Source organism: Dromiciops gliroides, chromosome 5 (genome assembly GCF_019393635.1).
Source record: "Dromiciops gliroides isolate mDroGli1 chromosome 5, mDroGli1.pri, whole genome shotgun sequence".
Classification (NCBI taxonomy): Eukaryota; Metazoa; Chordata; class Mammalia; order Microbiotheria; family Microbiotheriidae; genus Dromiciops; species Dromiciops gliroides.
In genome coordinates, this window is record NC_057865.1 from 80,708,967 (window position 1) to 80,735,256 (window position 26,290).

The 26,290-nt window shown below is 36.0% G+C and overlaps 1 protein-coding gene across 6 annotated transcripts in view; it reads left to right on the forward strand.

The window, feature by feature from the left end:
- Window positions 1–26,290, forward strand: part of LARP4B (La ribonucleoprotein 4B) — a 206,483-nt gene that overhangs the window by 128,269 nt on the left and 51,924 nt on the right. For 4 of the 6 annotated variants that reach the window (XM_043965354.1, XM_043965353.1, XM_043965351.1 and 1 more), the window contains exons 2-4: window positions 762–896; window positions 25,726–25,873; window positions 26,098–26,247. In XM_043965354.1, coding sequence (XP_043821289.1) covers window positions 816–896; window positions 25,726–25,873; window positions 26,098–26,247 — 379 coding nt within the window. In that variant the 5' untranslated portion in view covers window positions 762–815. Of the gene's footprint in view, window positions 1–761; window positions 897–7,497; window positions 7,504–16,089; window positions 16,294–25,725; window positions 25,874–26,097; window positions 26,248–26,290 lie in introns of those variants that run through there. The other 2 variants (XM_043965355.1, XM_043965350.1) reach the window with 2 other exon arrangements.

A 26,290-nucleotide genomic window follows, 5' to 3' on the forward strand; every position in this document is an offset into this window, starting at 1 on the left:
TAAAACATTAAGTTTGTTTCTTTCTCTTTTTTTTTTTTTTGGTGAGACAATGAGGGTTAAGTGACTTTCCCAGGGTCACACAGCTAATGTCAAATGTCTGAGGTCAGATTTGAACTCAGGTCCTCCTGAATCCAGGGCCAGTGCTTTATCCACTGAGCCACCTACCTGCCCTTGAAATAGATATTAATTATGAAATGTTTTAATAAAGTTAAAGCTCTCTATCTGGTTTTTGCCTGTAACTTACTGTTAACATAGGAATTAAAGTGATGCTTTCTTTTTTCATTTAAGAAATGTAACTACAGGTTGGTGTGATAGCAGTGTTAATATTGTTTGAATTATGCTTAAACCTGATAATGCATGGTTACTACGTTTGACGATATTTCCTTAATATTTAGTCTCAAAAGTAGCTCATTAGTGAATTGTTTCTTAAGGCTGAGTAAGGCAAGTCACTGAACCCTGTTTACCTCAGTTTTTCATCTGTTAAATGAGCTACAAAAAGAAATGGCAAACCACTGTAGTAGCTTTGCAAAAAAAAAAACAACAAAAAACCCAAATGGGGTCATGGAGAGTCAGATGTGATTGAAACAACTAAAGAACAACAAAGCACTTAAAATCAAAAGCTGATGCCTTCAAGGTTTTCATTATTCTGTTGTATATAATCTATACTCTCTAGTGTACTACAGTTGGGTTCATTTTAAAAATTGATAATACTGAATTCTTTGTTTAGCTTTTCATATTCTTCATTTTTTGTTACTTCATAGCCCAAGAAAATTACCAGCAAAGTTCTCTCTGAAGAGTCATAAAGTAGACAGCTCATGACTTCTGATCAGGACACTAAAGTTGTGGCTGAACCGCAGGTGCAGCAAGTACAAGAAGTAAAAGACAGTTCTCATCTAGTAAGTATACTAAATTTGTGTCATTTAGGTAAGAAGTTTATTTTCCTGAATTTCCCTTTCTCTTTGGTAGTTTTTAATGTGTTACGTCTCCTTACTGATTTGGAAATCAACATACTATCAAACTGATCCTTTGGGGGGGGGGCAGTGAGGGTTAAGTGACTTGCCCAGGGTCACACAGCTTGTAAGTGTCAAGTGTCTGAGGCCAGATTTGAACTCAGGTCCTCCTGAATCCAGGACTGGTGCTTTATCCACTGTGCCACCACGGGCAGATTTTAATCTCACAGAATTTTGTGAAGTTAGAAAAAGTAAAAGTAACTAATTCAGAATGAGGAAAAGATAAGTGATAACCTACTAAATTCATAGAGCCTCATTAACTCCATGAAGAAAAATTTTTTCCTTGTATTAACATGAGTTATTTTTGGTAAGGAAATTTGGGAAATGTTTAAAAGGACATTTAAAAGTTTTCTTGTCATGAATTGTCATTTATGGAATCATTAGTTAGAAGTGATGTAGTATTTTGAATTCTACGCATTTTCTTTTCTTTTCTTTTCTTTTCTTTTCTTTTCTTTTCTTTTCTTTTCTCTTCTTTTCTTTTCGAGGCAATTGGGGTTAAGTGACTTGCCCAGGGTCACACAGCTAGTAAGTGTCTGAGCCCAGATTTGAACTCAGGTCCTCCTGAATCCAGGGCAGGTGCTCTATTCACTGTGCCACCTAGCTGCCCCCACATTTTCTCTAGAAAACGAATTCCTTAACATTAAGCCTTTTCTTTTATAAAGTTAAAAGGGAATTCAGCTTGCAATTCAGGGTCTGATAAAAAATGTATATAATATTACATATTTACCCTACTATATTTCATTATATGTTTAAAAAAGAGCCACTTCATTAATGTCTTTAAAAAGTATATGAGGGCCCTCAAGCTTTGGGGTTCAAATTTGCTTCTTAGGAATACTACCTGTGAAACCACGACAATTTCTTAGGCAAATAAATTACAGGTGATCTGACAGCTTCACTGATTTAAGGAATTTCATCATTGGAAAATTTCCACCTTACCGAAAATTCCAGCTCCTTCTCCTGATAAAAGAGGGTTTAAGTTAAACTGGATATATTGTTTTTGTCTAGTTTTTAAATTGTTGTCAGTATGTGCAAATGATAATGTTATTAGTAATGATACTTTCCCAAGTAAATGGTATTGTATTGTCCTAGCTCTGAGTCAGGTAACTCTTATGCATACACATTCACAGAAAGTTTATCTTAGAGGCACACAATTATATTTTGATAATATAGTCTTCTGTCGTAGAGAATGCAAGAAGTAGGCTTTAAGAAAAAGAACTTTAAGGAATATAGCTTTTAAGTGCTTAAATGCCAGCATAAAAAATGTAAATTCAGTATTCCCATCTCCTTTATTTTAGCAATAACAATGTTGCTGGCAGGTTTGAATAAGGCTGATACTATAGAATATCAGTATTCCCATCTCCTTTATTTTAGCAATAACAATGTTGCTGGGAGGTTTGAATAAGGCTGATACTATAGAATATTTAGTATTATTACAAATGTAATTTGTACCCTTCTTACCCCCCATTTAATATGAATGGCACTAGGCTATGGCTTTATTCGATTTTTTAAGTAACCTTTTAAGTTTAACACCCATGTACCAGATAGATAAACACTTTTAAGGATATGTAATATGACATTGCAAAAAACTCTAAGGAGTAAAACTGTGTGTTTGTGTGCGTGTGTGTGTGTGTATTCAAAAGGAAGAATGCTTTGAAAAGTCTGAAAAGCAACAGTGATTTGAACCAAATATTTTTACATTAAGTTACTGTTCTTTGAAAAAAAAAGGTTTTAAAAGAAATTTCAAAGTGCTATGGCCTTATTTTGTACCAGTTTGGTAACAGGTTTTTTGTAAAGCTTTGTTAATTTTTTTCTTTCATGTCTTTTAGTATAGTCTTATATCTCAGTCTTTTGAAAAAAAAAAAACATTTTTTTGAAAGGAACTTTCAAAGTGCTGAGGCTTTATTTTGTACTAGTTTGGTAACAGTTTTATATAGTTTCATTAGTTTTTCCCTTCACATCCTTCAGTATAGTCTTATATCTCAATCAAGAACAATTTCACATTTTATAGTATAATTATTTAGCATATTAATTATTGGTATCAGTAAATTTGGTAACTTTATGGAGTACTCTCAAGTTTTATTTCTGTTATTTGATATATATGGTCAGACCAAATATAAGTTTCTTATTAGTCCAAGCATATATTACTTTGTGGATATTTTAGAAATTTAGAAGCATTAATCTCAAGTATATATGGATGTGGTGTTTTTTATAGAATTTTATAGAATCCCAAGAAGTTTATAGTAATTACCAAATGGTTTTTGAAAGGTATTTTACAATTAATTGACTAAAGCTGTGGGTTGAAAGTTTGTTCCAGGGAGGTTTTTATAAGTCAGTGGTTGGGGGTACAAAGAATGATAAAATTTTTTGCAAGGAAGTGAATTGTAGCTGCTACTTGTTTTAGTGTAAATATATTTTACAATGGTATGGAATTTTAGAACTGGAGGGGCATGGCAGAGTTTACATAATTCAGGAATCAAGCCTAAATAGATCTTCTGTTATCCCAAATCTCTTTTCTTGTGATTGGGATTCTTGATATTCCTTTTGCAAACCCTGTCAGGGAAGTGAAAAATAAATCTTCCCAAATTCTTGGAAAACTTCATCTATCTAGTAAGGTAATTTCATAGTTGTAAGAGATCTCAGAAACTAGTTAACCCATACTTGAAGAAGAATCCCTTCTACAACATACCCAACAGTCTTTGCTGGAAGACCTCCAATGATAGGAATCCACAGCCTCCTAAGACACCCCTTCTTCCTTCAACACGATCCATTTCTTCTCCATTCATTCATTAATTCATTTATTCAAAGTTTTGAGTTCCAAATTCTAGCCCTGTCTCATTCCCTCCCTCCCTCCCTTCCCCCCTCCTTGAGGCAGCAAGCAACCAGATATAGATTATACATGTGCAGTTATGCAAAACACTACCATATTAGTCATTTTATACAAAAAGACTCAATTAGAAAAAAAAAGCGCAAAATAAAATGCTTCAGTATGTGCTCAGTCAACATCAGTTCTTTCTCTGTAGGTGGACAGTACGCTTCATCATTAGGCCTTTGGGATTGTCTTGAATCTTTGTATTGCTGAGAGTAGTTAAGTCATTAACAATTGCTCATAGAACAATAATGCTGTCACTGTGCACAATGTTCTTTTAGTTCTGCTCACTTCACTATACATCAGTTCATATCAGTCTTTCCAGGTTCTTCTGAAATCATCCTGCTTGTCATTTCTTATAGCACAATAATATTCCATTACAATCATATACTACAGCTTGTTTAGTCATTCCCCAATTGATGGGCATTCCTTCGATTTCCAATTCTTAGCAGCCACAAAGAGTTGCTATAAATATTTTTATACAATTTTTTTTATTTCTCTTTTTCACAATTACTGTTGTTACTCTATTAGATAAGATTCAATTCTTAAACCAAAAGGAGACCATATATATGAAGCCTAAATTTGACCTTTTGTAACTTCATTAGTTCGAGTAAAATCTTCCGTGGCTAAGGAGAACAAATCTAATTCTACTCTTCTATATTATATGGCCCATCACATACTTGAAGACAGGTCTCATTTCTCTTTTTCTCCCCAGTGTTTTCTTCTTCTGGCTAGCCATACCTAGTTACTTTGCCTGATACTCATTGTATGAAGTGGACTATCCTGGTTGTCCATCCAATGGGCATTCTCCAACTTAATAATTTCCACTCTGAAATGTGGAGTCTAAAACAGTAATACTCCAAATGGAATCTGAGCAGGACAGAGTACAGAAGAACTTACTTGGGTAACTTACATTTAAATTAATTTCAGGTCATAAAACAGTCTTAAGATTTTTCATTTATACCATTTAAGTCCTCATTCAGATTCTGTTTTTGACTATTGATGCTCATCTACTTTTCTCTCAAGTGAGAGTTGTTAGTCTGTACTCCATTCTTATTGTTCTGCTGTATTTTCATTATTTTATAAACATCTTATTTTTGTTTATTTAAATTCCTTTCTCTTAATTGCCATATGATTGGTAATCCATCACATTATTGTACTACAGTTTCTGTTGTTAATCTTTGCCTATTGGATATTATTTGCAGTTTATAAAGATAGTGCTTTTTTTTCTTCTTTTCTTTTAAATAGCACTTTTAGGGTATGTTCCCTAGCAGTGGAACTTAGGGTCAGAGTATGATTATTTTTATTCCTTTCCTTATTGTTTTCCAAAAAGATTCTAGAGATCTGCAATTAATTTAGTAGTGAGTATTCTCATTTTTTTTGCAAGCCTGTGTACAGTGTATTTTGTGGCTTCTAATTTTATCTTGCTAGTTTGAGTGAATCTAGTACAGTAATTAGAAATTTTTGCATCTACATGTGATCTACATGGCAGAAAAGTCACTTTTTTAGAAAAGTCACTCTTAATTGAAATTGAATTGATGTACTCAGACTGGGGCATGTCAGAGAAGTGGCAGGCAGGCCTGTTAAGTTTCCAAGAATCACTGTCCACCCAGGCCCATTGGATGAAATCTCACCAGGAACAATAAGACAAAAGGGAGGCTGAACACAAAAAATTTTATTTTTCTTTTTCCCAATTGCACATAAAACAATTTTTAACATTTCATTTTTTTTAATTTTGAGTTCCGAGTTTTCTCCCTTCCTTCTCTCTCCTCTTCTCCCTTCCCTGAAGTAGTAAGCAATTTGATATCAGTTATACAGAGACTAAAAGGGGAAAAAAAACGCCAAAAAACATGAAAGTGAAAAGTGGTATGCTTTGATCAGCATTCAGACTCTATCAGCGCTGGCTCTCGTTCTCTCTCTCTCTCTCTCTCTCTCTCTCTCTCTCTCGGCAATTGGGGTTAAGTGACTTGCCCACGGTCACACTGCTGGTCTGAGGCTGGATTTGAACTCAGGTCCTCCCAAATCCAGGGCGGTGCTCAATCCACTACGCCACCTAGCTGCCCCAGTTCTTTCTCTTAAGGTGGATAGCATTTTTCATCATGAATCTTTTGGAATTGTCTTGGATCATTGTATTGCTTAGAATAGCTGTCATTCACCATTGATCATCTTACAGTATTGTTCTTACCATGTCCAATGTTCTCCTGATGCTGTTCAATTCATTCTGCATCATTTAATGTAAGTCTTTTCAGGTTTTTCTGAAATCATCCTGCTCGATAGTATTCCATCGCAGTCATATACCACAATTTGTTCAGCCAGTCCCTAGTTGATGGCACACCCCTTCAATTTCCCATTCTTTACCACCATGGAAAGAGCTTCTATAAATGTGTGTGTGTGTGTGTGGGGGGGGCAATTGGGGTTAAGTGACTCGCCCAGGGTCACATAGCTAGTAATTGTTAAGTGTCTGAGGTCAGATTTGAACTCAGGTCCTCCTGAATCCAGGGCCGGTGCTCTATCCACTGCACCACCTAGCTGCCCCTTAAATATATTTTTTGATAAATAGGTCCTTTTACTTTTTCTTTACTATACCTGTAGTAATAGTTCAAAGGGTATACAGTTTTATCACCTTTTGGGCATAGTTCCAAATTGCTCTCAAAAATGTTTGGATTGGTTCAAAACTCTGCCAAGAATAGATTAGTGTCCCAGTTTTCCACATTACCTCCAGCATTTATCATTTTCTTTTTCTATCATTAGTCAGTCTGATAATGATTCAGAGCATATTTATTTATTTATGACTGTTCTTTTTATAACGAAGAACTAGAAACTAAGGGATGACTATTTATCAAGCATACCTTAATAAATAAACAAATTAAGGTTTATAGATATAACAGAATATTTTTACGCCATGAGAAATAATGAACTGAATGGTTTCAGAGAAAATTGGGTAGACCTCAATAAACATTAGAGTGAAATGAACAGGAATAGGAAAATAACTTCTTCTTAAAGAAAAATAACTGAAAGACTTATAGAAAGGTAATTAAACTAAAGATTCAGAATAAGACATTTTTAGACATCAAATGGGACTTGGTTTTGCTTGATCATACATAATTGTTACAGGGGTTTTGTAACACACAGTGGCAAGAATGCTGACTTTGGAGTCAGAGGCTTTGAATTCAGAACCTATATCTCTTTTACTTCTTCTGCCTCTGTGACCTTAGTTGGGACTGTATGGCCTCTAAGGTACCTATCTGCTCTAAGTCTCTGTTCATGTATGGGCCCTCCTGATATTGCTAATTTCACTTTTCATTGTCTTGAGTGTGGCTCTCCTTCTAGTAGCACAGCCAGGACTATATATAAAGCCCAATTGATGACTTTACCTCTGATGATGAAAAATGTTCATTTTCTTCTCTTTGATATGCTTCCATTTTCACTTAGAGATGCTTTCGGGTGACTTTATGTAAATAAGGTTGTTGCTTAGTTGTTCTTAATTGACTTCAGCCTTCTACTGCTTTTTCTTGTTTTATGAGCTAGTACTGCTTATAATTCTCCATTATTTTTGTCTGATTTTACTAACAAGTTCATATTCTAAATCATTGCTGCTTTTGGCTGCCTGCTCTCTTGGAGTAAAAAGTAAGTGAAGTCTTTGCTAAGGTGATCTTAACTATTTTGTTCTCCTGGTTATGGTAACTCATTTACATCATAAAAAGGTAATTGATATCTGTCATTATTGTTAAGCATTTTTTTAAAAATCCTTTCTGAATTTAATCAATCCTCCTGACACACATGACTTTTGTGCTACTTTTATTTTAAAAAACATTTTAAAGAAAATGATACAAACAGAAGGACATAATTCTAATCCCTTGTACCACTGCTTTGACCAATGTGTCATATCTGTCCTCCCCCTTTCCCCCAGTCATAGACACATAACTAAGCCATTTTTATAATAATGCTTGAAGAAATTTAACTGTCAACATCAAAATTTCAGTAATGTGTTCTATATTTAAGACATTCTTCATTAGAGATTTTGGTAAGCTTGAAAGAGAACTTTTGATTTTTCTCAATGAAAATTAGGGGACTCTTCTTAGAAGATATATGTCCCCTGAAATATATGTTTCATTTTTGGAGGTTTCCAAAATCTGTCAGGCCTTCAAGTTAACTACCAAAAAAGAGAAACTAAATTTAAGGATAATAATCAACTAATTGAACATTACCCATCGTGTCTTATTCTAATGTATGTGATCTTGGCCATGACATAATTCTTTTTTTTTTTTTTTAAGTGAGGCAATTGGGGTTAAGTGACTTGCCCAGGGTCACACAGCTAGTTAAATGTTAAGTGTCGGAGGCCGGATTTGAACTCAGGTACTCCTGACTCCAGGGCTGGTGCTCTATCCACTGCGCCACCTAGCTGCTGACGTAATTCTTTAGAAGGATAGTTTTACGTTAGATCTTTCCCATTACTGTGCTATTCAGTGATACAGAGTTCTGTCCTTCATCTCTCCCATTGACTCGTTCCTCATAGAGCTGAATCTAATGACACAAAATTTAATAGGAATAAATGTAAAGTCTTAAATTTGGGTTAAAAATCAGCTTCCTATAAATTAGGTGACTAGACAGCTGTTCTTATGAAAAAAGATAGGGAGGCTTTAGGGGCTGAAAGTTCAAAATGAATCAACCATGTGTTTGCTAATGCTATTGGTGGCTCTGGTCTAGGATTGTAGAATTGATTGCCTTCCTGTATTCTGCCTTTGTCAGAGCATTGTGTTCATCACATTTTAGGAATGAGGAAACTAAGGCTCAGGAAGGTTTACTGAGTTGCCCAGAATCACACAAAGGTATAAAGTGTTTGAGGCCAACCTAGACTCCAGATCTAGCATGTTCCTTATTGTTACACTGTCTCTCTGTTACAGAAGTGAGATAGCTTTATTGTTAGGAGAAATGGATAGGATATTAAAAAGCCAGAAGAAATGAGTGTTGTTGAAGTTGTTGTTTTAATATCCCAAAGAGCAGATAAGAAAGTTCAAAGGGAGACAGATAAGCAGAATGGCTTTGAAACTGTTTAATTAATCTGTTAATACAACTTCTATGGGGGGGGGGCAATGGGGGTTAAGTGACTTGCCCAGGGGTCACACAGCTAGTAAGTGTTAAGTGTCTGAGGCCGGATTTGAACTTAGGTACTCCTGAACGCAGGGCCAGTGCTTTATCCACTGCGCCACCTAGCTGCCCCACAACTTCTATTTTTTCTAAAAGTATTTAAAGTTTCATGTGCAATCCTTTTTCTTATTCTTTGTATATGGAAATGTTTATGTTGCTGTATTTACCTAGGTCAGAATAACAAAACAAAAAAATTTTAAAAGAACGTTGTTTTCACAAACCTCTTCTTAAATTTTTGTCTTTCTTTCCTAATGCCTTCTATTTCTATAGTTTGTTAGTTTTCAGAATCATGAAAAATTCTTGATTTTCTAGGAGCATGACTCATTTTTACAAGATGTGCTTTCCACAATAGATATCAAGTTCTCTGTAAATCACTTTAGATGGAATTACTTTAAATGTACAAAGGCCAAAAAACAAAAATTTAAATTTAAAAAATGTACAAAGGCCATTTGCTTATTTAAAACAGTGCTCAGATTTCTGCCTTAGAAATTTGGATTTCCATATTTGGTTACTTAAATCAGGACACACCTATACACTCTTAATAAATTTGGAAAACTTTCCTTCCTTCCAGTGTTACTCTATTTTTCTTTCATGGTTTCATGCTTTAAGAAAAACAAGTTAATTAACTATTTTTAGGTCATATTTCCCAGAAAAAAATAACTATGCATTCACATTTATACATATCATGGCTTAAGTTAGAGCATTTGTTTTTATTTTTTTCTTTGTTAGAACTATGGTCACATTTTACCCTTAACTTGTCTTTTATAACTATTTTCTTATTGCCTCATCTAAGATAGGAGCTCCAGTCCCACTTCAGCTACTGGTTTGTAAAAGGCTTAAAGTGCCTTACTTGTTCCATTGGGGTAAAAGGTGTTTTGGTGTAGTGGTGGTGGAAGGATTACAGTGAATATATAATTATTAGATAAATTTGGTTTATGAGAATTTTCCTCTTAAATTGGATCTTAGAGCCAGAAACTAACCTGTTATCCTTATCTCCTTATCATTATGTCCTTATGCCTATAATAAGACTACAGTGATTAGTCAGTTTTCTTTAATTAGTGCTTCATTTTGGTTCATGCTCTTCACAAAATATTTTCTTAACCAACATTATGTAGTCCATGTCAACTTTAGAGATTCTGATAAGCCAAGGAGGAGACGGTGGTGAGTAGAGTTTGCTCACTTACATCAATAGAAGGTGCTTTACCAATACTTTTTAAGATTTGTTTGCTACCACCTTGACCTTCTTTGTTCTACCCTTATTGATTATAAGGCTTTTTGTTTTTAATAACTTGTTATTTTAAATTTGGAGGTCCTTTAACGCATAGGAATATGGCAGCCAGAATTTTTTTGTTTATTGGAGAGACATAATAGATTTTGATTCAGGAGGTTGTATTCCTAGTATTTAGCCATACTACCACACTGGTCAAGTTACTTTGTTTCTTCATCTCTAAAAATGGAATAATACTTATGCCACTTAACACCAAAGAGTTGTCCTGAGGACAAAAATTAACAGATAGGGTAAGAAGCTAGGAAATTGATTCAGGGAGGAGAGGAAAATCATTGTATCACCTTTCTGATCAGGACTTGATGGTGTGTGCTTGTGTGTATAGAAAATTACATGCAAGTGGAAGTAGCACAAATATAAAATCAAAAGCCTTCTTAGAACAGATAAGTGGTCAAAAGATGTGAATAAACTATTTAAAAGGGAATTGTAAAACTATTATTATTAAAAATAGTTATCAACAACCATATAGAATAGCAATAATAGAGAAGTACAATTCAAAACAACTCAGATTCACCTCACATCCTGTAAACTGGTAAAGATGATAAAAAATGAGTGATATTGAAGGGGTTATAGAAAGACCAGCACATTGATGCATTTTGGTGTAATTGTGAATTGACTCAACCATTCTGGAAAGCAACTGGAATGAATGTCCAAAATTTCTATATACTTTGGCCGTTTGATCCCACCATTAGGCATATGCCCCAGGTAGATCATTGTCACAAGGCATAGTTCCATACATAACAAGATATTTATAGCAGCACATCTTGTGATGGCAAATAATTGGAAACAAAGGTGGTGGCTCAGCTGATTGATTGGGAAGTGGTTAAACAAAAGTTGTATCATATGAATAATGAAACAGTACTGTGCAATAAGAAGCAATAAATATGAGTACAACAAATACGGGAAGACATGAACTGATATAATGTGAAATGAGTAGAACCAAGAAAAGAAGATAAATAATAACTACAACACTGAGCCAAAACAACAGCGAAAGAGTTGAAACTAATGATGTGAAACATAATGACCAAGCTTGGCCCTGAAGAAGAGATATGAGAAAGTCTCCTTGATTCCCCCTCTCTTTTAGAGGTATGGAGACTGGGCATGAAATACTGTGTATGATGTCATTTAAATTTTTTATAAAGTGTTTTTATTAACTGCTAAAATCTCTTTTCTACTCATAGTTATAATGCATGTTCTCCTGGGAAGGGCAAACAGAGGAATCATGTTGGGAAATGTAGGTGATGTAAAAACCAAAGATCAATTTAAAACAGTTAACAAAGTATTTTGATGTCCACTCTCTGAAGCCTATATGAAGTGGTACAGGGGGTATAAGTACAAATGAATGAAATAAGTAAAACATTTATTACTATGTGCAAAAGCATGTTGTTAAATGCTAGAAATAAAAATGGAGCCCACGTTGAAGGTTTCAACTACAAGTCACAGGAGAAAATTCCCATGGTACTTTTTTAGGGTGCTGCAACAAAACAAATAGTAATGCTGCTTCTTCAGTGTATTTTCATTGATAAAGTCATTTTAGTTTCTGATATTAAACTATTTAATGTTGCCTAGAAATTTCCTGTTTGGCTGACAAATAGCTATGGTTATAGCTCCTGCAGGAACACTTGCCAGGCTGTAGATCTGTAGGTGTTGCTTCCCAGGATGGTGGCTTGAGGGCACTGGCCTAGAAGTAATACTGCTTCCAAGGCTATCTCCTTTTGGGGTCTGAGAGGGGAGAGGATGGTATAATTGATGATGGTGGTATGAATAAAATTTCTTTTTGTAAAGAAGAAATAAGACAAACATACAATTTAATAATAGGAGGAAAAGTGATGTTTCAATTAGAGGTATAAAGTGATGTGAGAGTCAGGAGAAGGGAGAGATCACATTTCTTTTAGAGGGAGCAAGGAATGAATTGTGAAGTGGTAATGGCATTCGAGGTATACTTTGAAGGATAGGTTGAATTTCAAGGGAATTTCAAGACAATATATGGGAAGGGTATTCTAATTTGAGTGAAGCAGAATGAGAAATGGGAAAAATGTGGGATGTATTATGTGATTGAATTTATGTGACAGTAATTTGAAAAAGTTACTGGACAAGTCTGTTATTTGGTAGGTAATTCTTTAGTCATTAGGAAAGATTTCCTAATGAAAGAGTGCTAATTTATCTGCTTTATAAAATGTTTAATTCTAAGACCAGTAAAAAAATTGCATTCTTCACAGTGGAGGTTGCCTACATAAGTTCTCTTGTTGATCATTAGAGACATTCTTTTATTATATATGTCTTTGGTCTAGTAACCTTTGCTTTAATCTACTCTGATATATTAAAGTTTATAAAGGTCCTCATTTGCCAGTGGAATTTTAGAGATTATTATTTCTAAGGGAACTTGGATTGTTACTCAGTATTGAACTTGGTTAGAATAATTCTCTTTCTTTATATATATGATGAATGTAATGTTTGTAGCATTTATAAATTAAGAGAAATTATTGCTGCACACTTTATGGGGAACAAGAAATTTTCTACTGTGACTCTTAAGAATAGTTTTTGGGTTCAAGAACATGTGTATGGCATAACTTGAAAAAATTGAATACTGTGATCTGTTGTAATTGGGATTTGGGATTTGAGTGGCAGTAACATGTGAGTGTCTCAGTACTATTTTTGGTTTCTGGGAGTTGGCTTCTCTTCAGTAGCTATAGAAAGCTAGTTGAGGTACATTTGGAGTTTTTGAAGTGCACAAGAACTTTTAATATGATTATTTTGAACTTTTAAACATGGGTTGCTGCTTCAGCAAAGAATTAAACAACAGCAATAACAACGAAAAAACTGGCCTTTTAGGAAAATCTGAGGAGGAAGAAGTAACAGAAAACAAGATAAGTAAAACTTTATCTTCGTTATTTGATACTGTGGAAGGGAAGGAGCTACACAAAGTAGAAAATAGAACCAATGGGACAACTACTAGAATTGATAATTGGGAGAAGGATCCAAATCACAAACATTTGTTTTGGGCTGAAAAAGCAAAGCTTCCTTCTTTTCATATTTCAGAGACTGAGCATGAAGTGCCTTGTGGCACTAGCAATTCATTTAATTTTATTCCTTCATTAAACTTGGTACAGAAGGTCTTAAATAGATATGAAAATTTAGAGGAAAGTAAAAGGAAAAAAGATTTAGTTGTTTATGAGCTTCCTTCTGAAAAGCCTAATACTAATGAATACTTTATTGATAATGGAAATAAAGTTAACATATCTGAAGATACAACTTCTCAGGGCTGTATTTCTCTTTCATATGCACCAGTGCTTTCAGACCAAAGCTTACAGGAAGAGGATTTTTTAAATATAAGCCATCTGGAATATTACCCAGTAACTTGTAAAAGCTCATTAGCAGAGGGGGAAATGGTGGCAAATGTCCAAATCAGCAGTAATAATGAGAGCAGCAAAATTTTAGATATAGCAGATGAAAAACCAACTTATATTGATCACAAACAAAATAGTCATTCAAAAGAGAATGAATTTTATAGTATTTGTGTCATTGATTCTGATTGTCTAAAAATGGATGAAGAGATATCTGCTAATATGCATGGAGAAACTGCAACAGATGAAAAGCATTCAGCTGTTAGCAGGGAGGGAATGTGTGCCATGGCGTGGCCTCTAGATACTGAGGAAGAATTTTTAGTCTGGCATGCTGTACAAGGGGGAGCTGAGTTAAACACCCAGCAGGAAGAATTGTCCCAGCGTGAATTACTGCCTCCAAGTCAAGTAAAGGAAGTTTCTAACCAGGAGATGAAACATAATACTGACCTACTAACAAAAAATGATCCAACTTATACATTGGAAGAATCTTCTAGCATGTCAGATGATAATTTAAAGACAAAAGCTTGTGCTGAATTTCCCAAAGAGAATATACAGAGCAATCCATTGCATAACGAAGCCATTCTATCTGAATTAAGCTTTAGCATAGATAAGGATTCATTAAAAGATAGGTGTGTTGATCAAGAAGAAAGAGATTTCCCTGTTACAGACAGATTAAATCATTTGGACAATTCCTCTATTAATTTACTCAGAGACAGTGGAGATAGTAAAATTACTGATGAGTACAATACCACAGCTGTTACTGTAGGTCAGAACTTTATATCCAGACGTGAAATGGAAAATATTTATCTGAAAGAAGCCTTAAATGACACTAAAAGTAAAGTTGAATTAGAATTCAACAGAATAGAGGGCATTTTTTCTGACAGTCAAGGTGAACTTTATCTAAGTGCAAATCACTTGACCAATTTTCAGAATTCTCAAAATAAGTTTCTTCAGATGCACTGTGATACAAAAAATGCAGTGTCTAATTCTAATGATCATCACAATGAATTTTCTTGCATCTTAAACACCAGTGAGAACATCTTAAATGAATGTAGCTTGAAAAAGGAAAAATTACAGCTTGTAAGCTCTGACTTACCTTTGAGATCTGAAAATCATTCCCAGTTTCAAAATGAGCTAAACATTTTAGAAGATGAAAATCATGCTAAAGCTACCATTGAACCTACACTCTTAAATCAGATACATTTATCTACTGATATAAATGTAAGCAAAACATTAAAACAGACCAGAGAGACCTTAACTTTTGAATTATATGATAGAAACACATATGAAGTAAACCAAGGACCAAAGAACACAACACCTTCTCTCTTACAAGAAGTACTTGAAAGTGAAGATAAAAGTTACCTACAGTCTTCCAGTTCTATAAACAAAAACCATGCTGTCCCTATATCTCTTTTAGCTTGTCCTGATAATCAAACAGACTTGAAGTCATTTCATATATTGGACAAGAATGAAGGTGATTATTGCGGAGTAGCTGAAGGTGAAAGAAATCCATCAAACAATCTAGTATCCAAAACAATCCATAGTGAGGGTAATCACTGTGAAACAGATAGTTTCAAGTCAGATTCAGAAACTATCTTTGATCAAGAAGCAAATATATATAAGGAAAATTTATTGCACAGTCAGAATACTCTTTCGGTTCATGATAGCCCTGAAATTTTGAAAAGCTCTGAACTGAAAAGTAATCAAATAAAAAACAACTCTGAAACCCAGAAAATGGTTAATGAGTATACAATAGAATCTTCTAGCTTTTTGCCGTGTTCAATTCAATGTTCTAATTCAAGTGTACCTCAGCCAGAAGCTGAAGAGTATAAACTGAAGAATAGTGAAAATTCACAACTAAAACAAGTTTATTGTAGATCAGTGAAAGAAGCTAATGATACTTCTGGTAATGATAGCTCAAATTTAAGTAAACCAGGATTTTATAATGAAGAAAATGAAGTAAGACCATGTGCAGAGAAAGAGGATATTGGTCTTACTGGTAATGAGTCATTAGATACTTATGAAATAAATGACCACCAGGTATGCCATTTAGAAGAAATAAATCCTGAACCACAAATTAGGAAATATGTTTTAAGTGCCAAAGAGAATGTGGTAGAAAATTCCAAGATGTCACATGAAAAACTAAAATTTGGTGACACAAAAACTCTGGGTGAAGTTGACCCAATTCAAGTGGATAAGTATGCAGCTACTCCCTCTTATGACATACCTCAAGCAGTTCCTGTCATGTCGGTTGATGGCAAAGAAGTGGTACCACTCAATGAGAATTGTGCCCTTCATCTTATGGGAGATAAATTGAACATGTCAGAAAATCCCTTCAAGGTGGATTTCCAGGATGAATTGAATTTCCATTTCTTAAATGAACTTTCATGTCACCAGTCTGGAGGGATAACAAATCAGGTATTTTCTAATAGATTTATTAATGGTTGTGGTGCTTACCAAATGGGCTACCAGTGGACTAATTCAGTTCCTAAAGATGTAATGGAAGAAATGAGCGACAAGTTACAAAATAAGCCAGAAGACTTAGAGATTACATCATTTTCAGTGCAAAGCTACCCATATCAACAGCTGATACCAGAGGATGGTGGTATTTGGGGATGGCAAGAGAGAGGTGAACAATTAGTAAGTATTTTTAAATGATTTATTGTTATTTTTAGGGACCAGTAACCCAACAAATTGCAGGATCATTTTTATAAAAAAAGTTATCACCTAGCTAGTTGCCATTTCACATTGCCCTTTTGTTTTTCCTAATATTGACCCATACAAAGTTATTTTTTTATGGTCTGTGTGGCTTTCAAAGCCCTTTATAACCTAGCCCCCTTTTCATTCCAGTCTTACACCTTACTTCCCAGTAGATACTCTGATCCAGTGACACTGACCTCCTGGCCATTCCAAAGACATAAAATTACATCTCTTGGCCGTTTTCTCTGGCATTGCCTCATGCTTGGAATTCTCTCCCTCCTGAGCACTGACTGCTGACCTCCCTGGTTTCTTCCTTCAAGTCCCACCTAAAATGCGCATGAAGGCTTCCCCAACTCCCCTGAATTCCAGTATCCTTATTATCTTTTATTTGTCCTGTATACATCTCACTTTTTACATATTTGTTTGCACATTTGTGTGTCATCCCCCCCCCTTCCCCTAACTCCCCCTTAGATTGTAAGCTTCTTGAGGCCTCTTTTTGTATCCCAATGCCAATTTTAGCACAGTGCCTGGAACATAGTAGGTACTTACTAATTTTGTGTTGATTGATAAATTACTTCTATATACTCAATATTAGGTTCTGTGCATGCAAACGCAAAAACAACATTCTCTGCTTTAGAATTTACATTTTACTGGTGGAAAGCAGCATGTACTTAGATGAGTAATTTGGGGATGGGGAAAGGTACTAACAAACTTTGGTAAGAAGGAGCACTTGAGCTGAGCTTTGGGGGGAGGTAGGAACTTTTTCACTCTTCTCCACACCACACTTCTGATTCATCTCCACAAGACTTTGTCTCTACTATGCCCTTGTGCAGAGGGCTATCTTCATATGCATACACATCCCCTTCCCTCCCCCATACCTCCCACACAAGCTTTTCGCCTCAGTTTTATGTGTTGTCTTTACCTATTAGAATGTCAACTCCTTGGGACCATCCTTTCTGCTTGTATTTGTGTTCCCAGCACAGTGGTTGGCAAACAGTAAATGACTAATAAATACTTGTTGACTGACTGGCTAGAAATGTCTAAAGATAGGAGTGAATTTGAGCGAACATTCTAGGTATTAGGGACACCTTGTACAAAATCACAGATGGAGATTGACTGTTTTGTAGGGGGTACAACAAATGAACCACTTTTATTGTAGAGTATTTAAAGATGTTAATTTGCTGTCATGCTACAATGGGGATTTCACCATTTTGGTGTTATGGACTCCTTTGTCAAGCTGGTGAAGCCCCTTGAACCTGTCTTAAAATAATGTTGTCATAAGAAAATCTATAGGATTACAAAGTAAATCAATTATATTGAAATGTAATTATCAAAATATTAAACAAATTCATGATTCTCTGCTTAAGAACCTGTTGTATAGAAGTATAGATTGGAGCTAGATTATGATGGTCTTTTTAACTGCTTAGTAGGGGAGTTTGCATTTTGTTTAAGAGACACTGAAGTTTTTTGAGTAGGCATGACAATCAAACTTCTGCTTTGGGAGAGAAAGTTGTAAGAGTCAAACACCCCCACACCCCCCACTAAGTTTGAACAAGAGAGTCTGGTGGGGTTATTGGCATGCTACAGAATTACAAGCAAAGTAGTCCCTCCTTTTCCCCACTTTTGTTCCCTTTGAGCAGTTTGTGGAAGGACTCCAAAGTGTAGTAGAAAAAGCTCTGCTTGCCTTGTAGACAGGACATTTGGATTCACTTGTGTGACCTTTTGCCAATCACTTGGCATCTTTGTATCTCAGTTTCCTCTTCTTTAAAATGTAGAATTAGACAGTCTCTTAGGGCCTTTCTAGTTCTGAGAAATTCCTTTGTCAAAGAATCAATGTATTTAGATGTAAGCAGGCTAATTTTGAATTGAATCTAATTGAGGAAATTATTGATTGATATTTCAGACCCTATCCACAACTCACCACCTATTTATCTCTACATTCTGTAGTTAGTGGAAACCAAATCTAAAGTAAACTTTTAATTACCAATCCCTTGCCCTCACTCTACAGATAATGAAAAGTTGATAAAAGGCAATTGGACAAAAAGAGAACAAGTAGAAAATTTTAGGACCACCAGTTTTTAAGTGTTCAAGCCACTAACTTTTGAAAGAATATGAAAGGCAGATTTTTCTAGAATTAGGCCATCATCAGAAAAATAGCACAATTGAATGAATTGCTTTCTCATCCATAGAAATTTTTGCTATGTAATTTTTTTGTAGTCATTGACAGGGAATTCTGATTAGGGAGGTAATTTTGATTTCCTTTGAAGTGCTATGATTGCTGATTGAAATAGGGAGGGTGCTTAGTGGGCTACATGCCGGTATTAGGGCACAGAAATCTTGCGCAGTGTTTGTCCTTGACCTTGAGGCAGCACTGCTAACTATATTCTTATTTCCAGGAGGATTCCCTAAAGAGACATAAGTGTCAACTCCAAACTCCATGTAAATAATGTCTTTTTTTTTTAACTTTATATTATTAAAGTTTCTTTTTTTCTCCATGGGGACATCTCTCTTTTCCAATTTTAAAAGGTAGGAATACAAAGGATTACACATTGTGAACAGTTAGAGACCTCAAGGGTCATTTAGTAGAAGCCTCTCATTTTAGAAAGAAGAAAACTGAGTCTAAGAAAAGGGAAGTGACTAAGTCAGGGTCACAAGGTCATCAAGGCAAAGGTAGCCAGCATTGGGCCACACTTCTCAGGGGCCAGGGGAGGGGCCAATCAAGGGTTATAGTTGATACTTCTCTTAGCCTTGGGATGGGGCATGGCTGATTGCCTAGGAGGGTGATGATCTTTGGTTTGGGGTCTGTCCGATCATCTGACTGGGAGTGATATAGGCCCCTGGGCCCCAAGTTAGGCAGGAGCTGACTACTGGAGCAGTCAAAACTCTCTTCAGTTTCTGTACTGAGTCCTGACTCCACAGGCTGCAAGCATTGCATACTGTGAACCTGCATTGGCCCAGGGGATACTGGTTCCAGAAGGATACTCTGAACTGCAAGTGAGAGTCTGACTTGTTGTTCTCAGAGTTTTGAACCATCTGGGTATGATCTATATACTTCTGAGCTGGGAAGTGCTTGGTGGAGCTCCTTGGAGATTTGGGCCTTTTCCTGCTTAAGTAGATCAAGGGGCACTCCACCTGGGAGATCCAGTGAGGATAGAAGGCTACACTCTTTCACCACCTGGGAGTGGGTAGATAGGGTCAAGCTCTGTCTGAATCTTATTTTCACAGGTTATAATCAGATCCTTTACTTCCATTTTGACTGCTGAAAGGTGGCAGCTCCTCTGTGGTTGGTGGTGGTGTTGGCAAATTTCAGGACCCTTCTCCACAAGGGCTGCTCCCTTCAGTGACAGTAGCAAGGGCTGCCTGCTGGTGTAGGATCTAGGTGCGCTCCTGTCATATTACATATGAAAGTGACCTAGGTTTGGATTCCATTCCTCTTTACTATATCCCTCGGGGAGGGCAGAAATTGTTTCTTAGTTTATTTTTCAGTCTTTTACTGTCTTTCACCCCCAATTCCCCGCCCAATCAAGAAGCTTTAAGCAGCAGGGGCTTAATCAGTGTTGTCTAAAGGAGTGAATACGTGGATTGGGCTACCAGTGTTCCCCTAACTGGGACTCTCCAAACTAATGCTTGAGGGCCTTCTTTGGGGGATACAGCTCCCAGATGGGATAGATGGACTCTGTTGTCCTTTCCACAAAGCCTTTCTTGACACTGCAGCACCCGTTATCCTTCATAGCAGCCAGTCATCTTTACTGATCATACATTTTATTAGGTTTTTCTTTTTATTTACTACTTCTTGTTTGTGAGGTACTGCAGCCTGTTTGTGCTCATCATGTACTTTCTCATCTTTTGAGTGATTCTCAGATTCAGGTCTGTAATGACTCGTAGCATTTCATGGCTCAAAGTCATACCAGCATTACTTGAAGAATACTTGTCTTTTAAATGGTGTACTTTAGTATTAGGGTATTAAATAAGAATAGTTTTTAAACCCCAGCAATTTCTCAAAAGGGTAATCCAATCCATCCCATTCTCCTACTCCTGTTCAATTCTTTGTCTAACTTATTGTATATATTCAGTGTCTATCCAAAGGAAATGGAATGGGGTGGGGGGGGGATGTGCATGCATGTATGTGTATGCTCAGTGAGTGTTAAGTCTACAAAGACCTAATTCTATCTCCAGACCCGTGGTTCCCTAAGTTTTTAAATTATACACCTCCATTAAGAAAAAGTGTTTAGTGAGCACAGTGTCATTGGATATACTTGATTATTTTCAAAAATAGTTTTTAATTCTCTCACTTAATGAACTCTAGTGTCTTCCTCTTGGATAAAATATAAACTTCTTTTTACATGGCTATTAGAATCTTGGACCCAACTGATTGTCCAGTCTAATTGGACAGTACTGAACCTTCCCCTAATCTGTGATCCAGCCAATTAGCCTTCTCTCTATTTCTCTTCTTTTAAGAAGCAACTTAGTTGCTTTCTTCTTCAGGAAGGTTTACCTAATCTTTCCAACAACATCCTTCCCAAACAACTTTGCATGTATTTGTATTTCTGTCTGTCTGTCTCCACACCTTCTCTCCCCCCCCTCACCCCCCCCCCCAATACAATATATGCTTTTTAAAAGAAAAGATAGGGGCAGCTAGGTGGTGCAGTGGATAAAGCACTGGCCCTGGATTCAGGAGTACCTGAGTTCAAATCTGGCCTCAGACACTTGACACTTACCAGCTGTGTGTGACCCTGGGCAAGTCACTTAACCCCATTGTCCCACAAAAAAAAAGAAAAGATTATTGCATTATTTTTATCTGAATTCCCACTGTATGGAACATCATGGATATTTATTAAATTCTTGTTGGATTATTAGCGATTTGAAAGTCTAGTCTTAGTTCATCTTATTCCTCTACTTGGTTTTATTGGCTATCTGAAAAAGATACCTCCCAAATGTCTGTGCCTTTAAGTAACTCACATTCTAATAGGAGAAAGCAGCATATAAAGTGGAGCTGGACAGTGGCATAGTTTGAAGCTGGTTTTTGAGAAGGGAGATGCCCCTTGATTCCAGGCAAGTGCCAAGAGTCTAAGTTTCCAGAAGTGAGTAGAGTGACGATGATGGCTGAAGTGAAGATATCATGGTTTGGAGCTGGTGGCTATGAATATGATCTTTACATTTCTTTTCTGCCAGACATTTTTTGACCTTTTTCATCAGTTCTTTTCTTAGGAGCTATGTTTTTATTCATTATTTTCTGATTCTTGCTTATCTAATCTGTTTCTGTGAATTGACTTTTTAAAAATTGTAAACAATTGTAAATTGTTATGATAGCTTCAACTATATTTGATGTAGTTTTAAAAGATGGTAATACTAGGTCTTTTTTTTTTTTTTTTTTTTTGGTGAGGCAATTGGGGTTAAGTGACTTGCCCAGGGTCACACAGCTAGTAAGTGTTAAGTGTCTGAGGTCAGATTTGAACTCAGGTCCTCCTGACTCCAGGGCCAGTGCTCCCTCCACTGCTCCACCTAGCTGCCCCAATACTAGGTCTTATACTTATCCTTGAAAGAGTGACATAGTATGACCAGACAAGCTATCATCTAAGAGGATATTATTTATCCAATAAGGATCAGAGAAGAATGATAAGAAAGGTAGTTGGTAATTCCTTGCTCCAGAGTACCAAAGCAGCTGTTTGTTGACAGGCAGAGTGACCCATTGTCTTCTTAAAACAGGGATTATCCAAAATGTAACAAAGAATCTCCCCTGGGTTATCAAGAGAGACTCCTTCTTAAATTGCTTGTAGTAGCAGAAATGACACTTCCAAAAAGAACCTTTAAAGTATTGCCAATGATTATGAAATCTTGGGAAAGAAATTGAAGATCAAAAGGTCACCGGTTCTTATTTTCCTCACTTCTGCCCACAGCCACAGAAGGCAAGAGTTGCGGAAGAGAAAAATAAATGTGGGAAGAAAACAATGGGTTTAAGAAAATGGTATCTAACTTAGTGATTTGGCTTAGTGATAATTTCATCCTTCAAAAGATGGAGAAAGGAACAAAGGGAAATTCTTTTCTGGATCTGATTCTCACTCACAGGGAGGAGCTGGTTGCCAGGGTGGATATAATGGAAACTCTGGGGAGAAGTTAGCACTATATCCTAGAGTTTATGGTAGAGGAGAAGAAATCTGGGCATAGACTGACATGCACCCTAGATGTTGGAAATGAATATTTTAAAAGGATCAGAGGAAAAATAAATAGGATCATATAGGATAAAATAATTCAGGGGATGTTAGCCTGCAAGAGCTGCTCAATAAGGAAATCCTGATGACACAAAAGGAATAAAGAGGAAATTGATATTTTCTGAAAAGATCAATGTATGTGGACAGGGACCTCACTAACCAAACTAGATTTTAAAAAGAAATGTATAGAAGATGGAAGCAAGGCCAGATAACGAGATAAGAGTGGCCCTTGTCCTGTAATAATACTGAGAGGAATACTAAAGCTCAGAATGAGTCAACAGGTGAAGAAAGAGGAGAATAACTTCTACATACATTAGAAATAATAAAGTAAGCATTATTAATAAATAGTTGATACCCCCAACATAAGTATAAAAAAGTAAAATTAGTAGTAGAAATCAACTTTACAAATACAAGATTAAAGAGATATTGATACACAACGGTTCTGCAAAAGATCTTTTAGTGAACTTCAAACTCAGTATGAACCAGCATTGTGAAGTGACTGCTGAGAAAGCTAATGTGATGTTAGGCTGATCCAAGGAGAACACAGCTTCAGGTAATCGGCTGTGCCACTGCCATGTCCTTATCAAACATCATCTAGAGTGTTGTACTTCACTTTAGGCACCGTGGTTTAAGAAACGACTAGGGAAGCAGCCAGGATGGTGAACAGCCTTGAATCCACGTCTTAAGAGAATGGTTTGAAGAAACTGGCCATGTTTAGTAAGCTGGAGAAGAAAAGAGACAGGATTGGGTTTTTTGTAGTTGTTTCAGTTGTGTCTGACTCATCATGACCTTATTTGGGGTTTTCTTGGCAAAGATACTGAAGTGGTGGCAGCAGCTAGGTGGCGCAGTGGATAGAGCACCAATCCTGGATTCAGGAACACCTGAGTTCAAATCTGGCCTCAGACACTTGACACTTACTAGCTATGTAACCCTGGGCAAGTCACTTAACCCTCATTGCCCCACAAAAACAAACAAACAAAGATATTGAAGTGGTTTGCCATTTCCTTTTCCAGCTCATTTTACAGATGAGGAAACTGAGGCAAATAGGCAAAGTGACTTGGCCAAGGTCACACAGCTAGTAAGTGTCTGAAGTTGCAACTCAAGTCTTCCTGACTTTATCCACTACACCACCTATTTGCCCCTAGAAGACATGGTAGCTGTCTTCAGGTATTTGTAGCATTGTTATATGGAAGAGAAATGAGTATTGTTTTGTTTGGCTGCAGAAGGCAGAACCAGAAGCAACAGGAAATTGCATAGAAGCAAAATTTAGGCTTATTGTCAGGAAAATTTTTTCTAAAATTGGAATAAAGGGTAGGGGATTATCCATTCCTTGGAGGTCTTCAAGTAATTTGGACAACCACTTGTCTGCCATGTTATGTGGTAAATTCTTCCATCTATGGATTGGACTGGATGATCATTCTGCCATCCCTTCCAACTCTCAAGTTCTGTGATTATTCCCTTTTGGGGCGGGGCAGGGGGGAATGGGGTGGAGGCAGTGAGGGTTAAGTGACTGGCCCAGGGTCACATAGGTAGTAAGTGTCAAGTGTCTGCAGTTTGAACTCAGATCCCTCTGAATCCAGGGCCTGTGCTTTATCCACTGCTACCCCCTCAATTATTACATTCTACCCTTTTCTGTTACTTACCTTGAGGTTTTTTATCTTTCCTTCACCCAAGTCATACATAGTTTGATAAGCATAGCTCCTATTCCTACATCATTGAACTGTGGGTCAATTTTTAAAAGCCCTAGGGGCATACTTTAAAAACATTCCTCTAGAGCAGGATTTCTTACCTGATATCCTAGTATTGAGTCCAAAAGATATTTGAACTTGGATGGGGGGAAAAATATATATCTTTATTTTAATGAATCCCTAACTAAAATTTAGCATTTCCCTGAAATTACTGTAATTATTAGACCTTACTTTAGATGAAATATGCTCACAGAAAAGCCTCAAAGGATCCGAAAAACCATTTGATCCATCAGCAAATCACATTCAGCATAATTTTTAGTACTGAATAATAAATAATAAATAAATAAATAACGATAGCAATAATAAACTGATAATCAGAATGTTTGACTGGAGTATTCCATTCCTTATTTGTTTTGGATGCAGAGTGGCAGTTTTGAACACTGGGTATGGGGGGGATCTGAGTGTATAGTCCTAATTAATTCTTAGGCTAATTTATTAAGCAACCTTGCTTCAGTTTTCTAACATCAGACACGCATAACACCTTCCCCAGTCCCCTCATAGAGTTGACAACAAAGCGATAGATAAAAGCACTGTGAAAAATATAAAGCAACATACAAATTAGAAGTAGTATTAAAACAGTTCTACATAGTGAGCAGTACCGGTTTTTTTTTTAATGTTGTAAGTTAATATAATTGGGAGGCTTCTTTTCCCCATTTTGTAAAAACATGTTACTAAGATCCAGAAAAGTACAAAAAAGTTTTACTATTTTAGACTAAATGTATTCAGCAGTTTCTTTTCATATATGCTTAAATGGCTAATTTTCAAAGCAGAACTTGTTAAAGACCTTTTTCTTTAAGTGTATCTCCGTTCCCCAGATAAACAGTTGACTTTAAATTCAAAAGTTTTGTTTTGTTACCTATTTTTTATAAAGGAAAAAGCCATTTTCATAATAATTTTATTATAACATTTTGAATATCTGTATTATATTTCATTTATACAAGCCACTATTTTTAAATTTAGTAAGTTAACACAATATCAAATTAATATTTCATACCAAAAAGACCTTTGTTACAAGCAGTAGAAGACAGCATTTGTGAGGTAATGAGGAGACATGAGAGCTCTAGGGCTGAGTTCTTCTTGTCTTCAAAGCTCAGTTATTGATTGTTTTATAACATACCTGCTTATTAATTAGATGAGTGAATGCTGAGTTCTTTTATATGTTTATTGTATCTAAAACAACCATCAGATTTACTTAAAGGAACCTGTAAGGAAGGCTTAGTAGACTTGATCACCGAAACAAAACTCTGCTAAGGTTGTATGAAACAAATTCGATGTTTGGTCCTTTAATACGATTTCTCCCTTTTCCCCTATGACAATTAGTTTCTTACTGCAGGTTCATTTTTATTTAATGTTCAAAGTGAAATCTGTATACTATTTTACTATATTAAAAATATTTCAATAAAATCCTCTTTTAGGAACCAGCCAAGGTTTCTGAGTTAAACCCTAATGCAAAAGTATGGGGGAATCATATGTTACACTTGGAAGCAAGTGGTACCACTGATGGAAATGTGAGCAAAGCCTGGGAAGAAATAGCAGACCACCCTCCAGATGCCTGCAAAGAAGGTATGCTCCAAATTTGATAACTCTTCTTGCTAGGGTCATCCTTTTTCCTACAGAGAGACAATTAGTACATCAAACACAAAGAGTATACTATTATCAGTTTTTTGTAATTCACACAATGAAGACCTATATTAAAGTCTGTTTGACAAAAATAAGCCTAAGACAACTTTTTTGTTTAAAGAGAATGTTTTTCCTCTTCCCTTTTGGGGAACAATTTCCAATTGCAGGATTGGATGCCAACAGTAATGGCGATACATATCTGAATGCAGTGTTAGCAGACCTGCAAGAACCAGTTTCATTGTCAGACCAAACAGATATGAACACATTGGTCTTGGACCATTCAGAATATGAATCGATGCCTGAAAACCCCCAGACAGGTAAGGCTAATGTATTTAATACATAGATTAAGATGGTTTCATA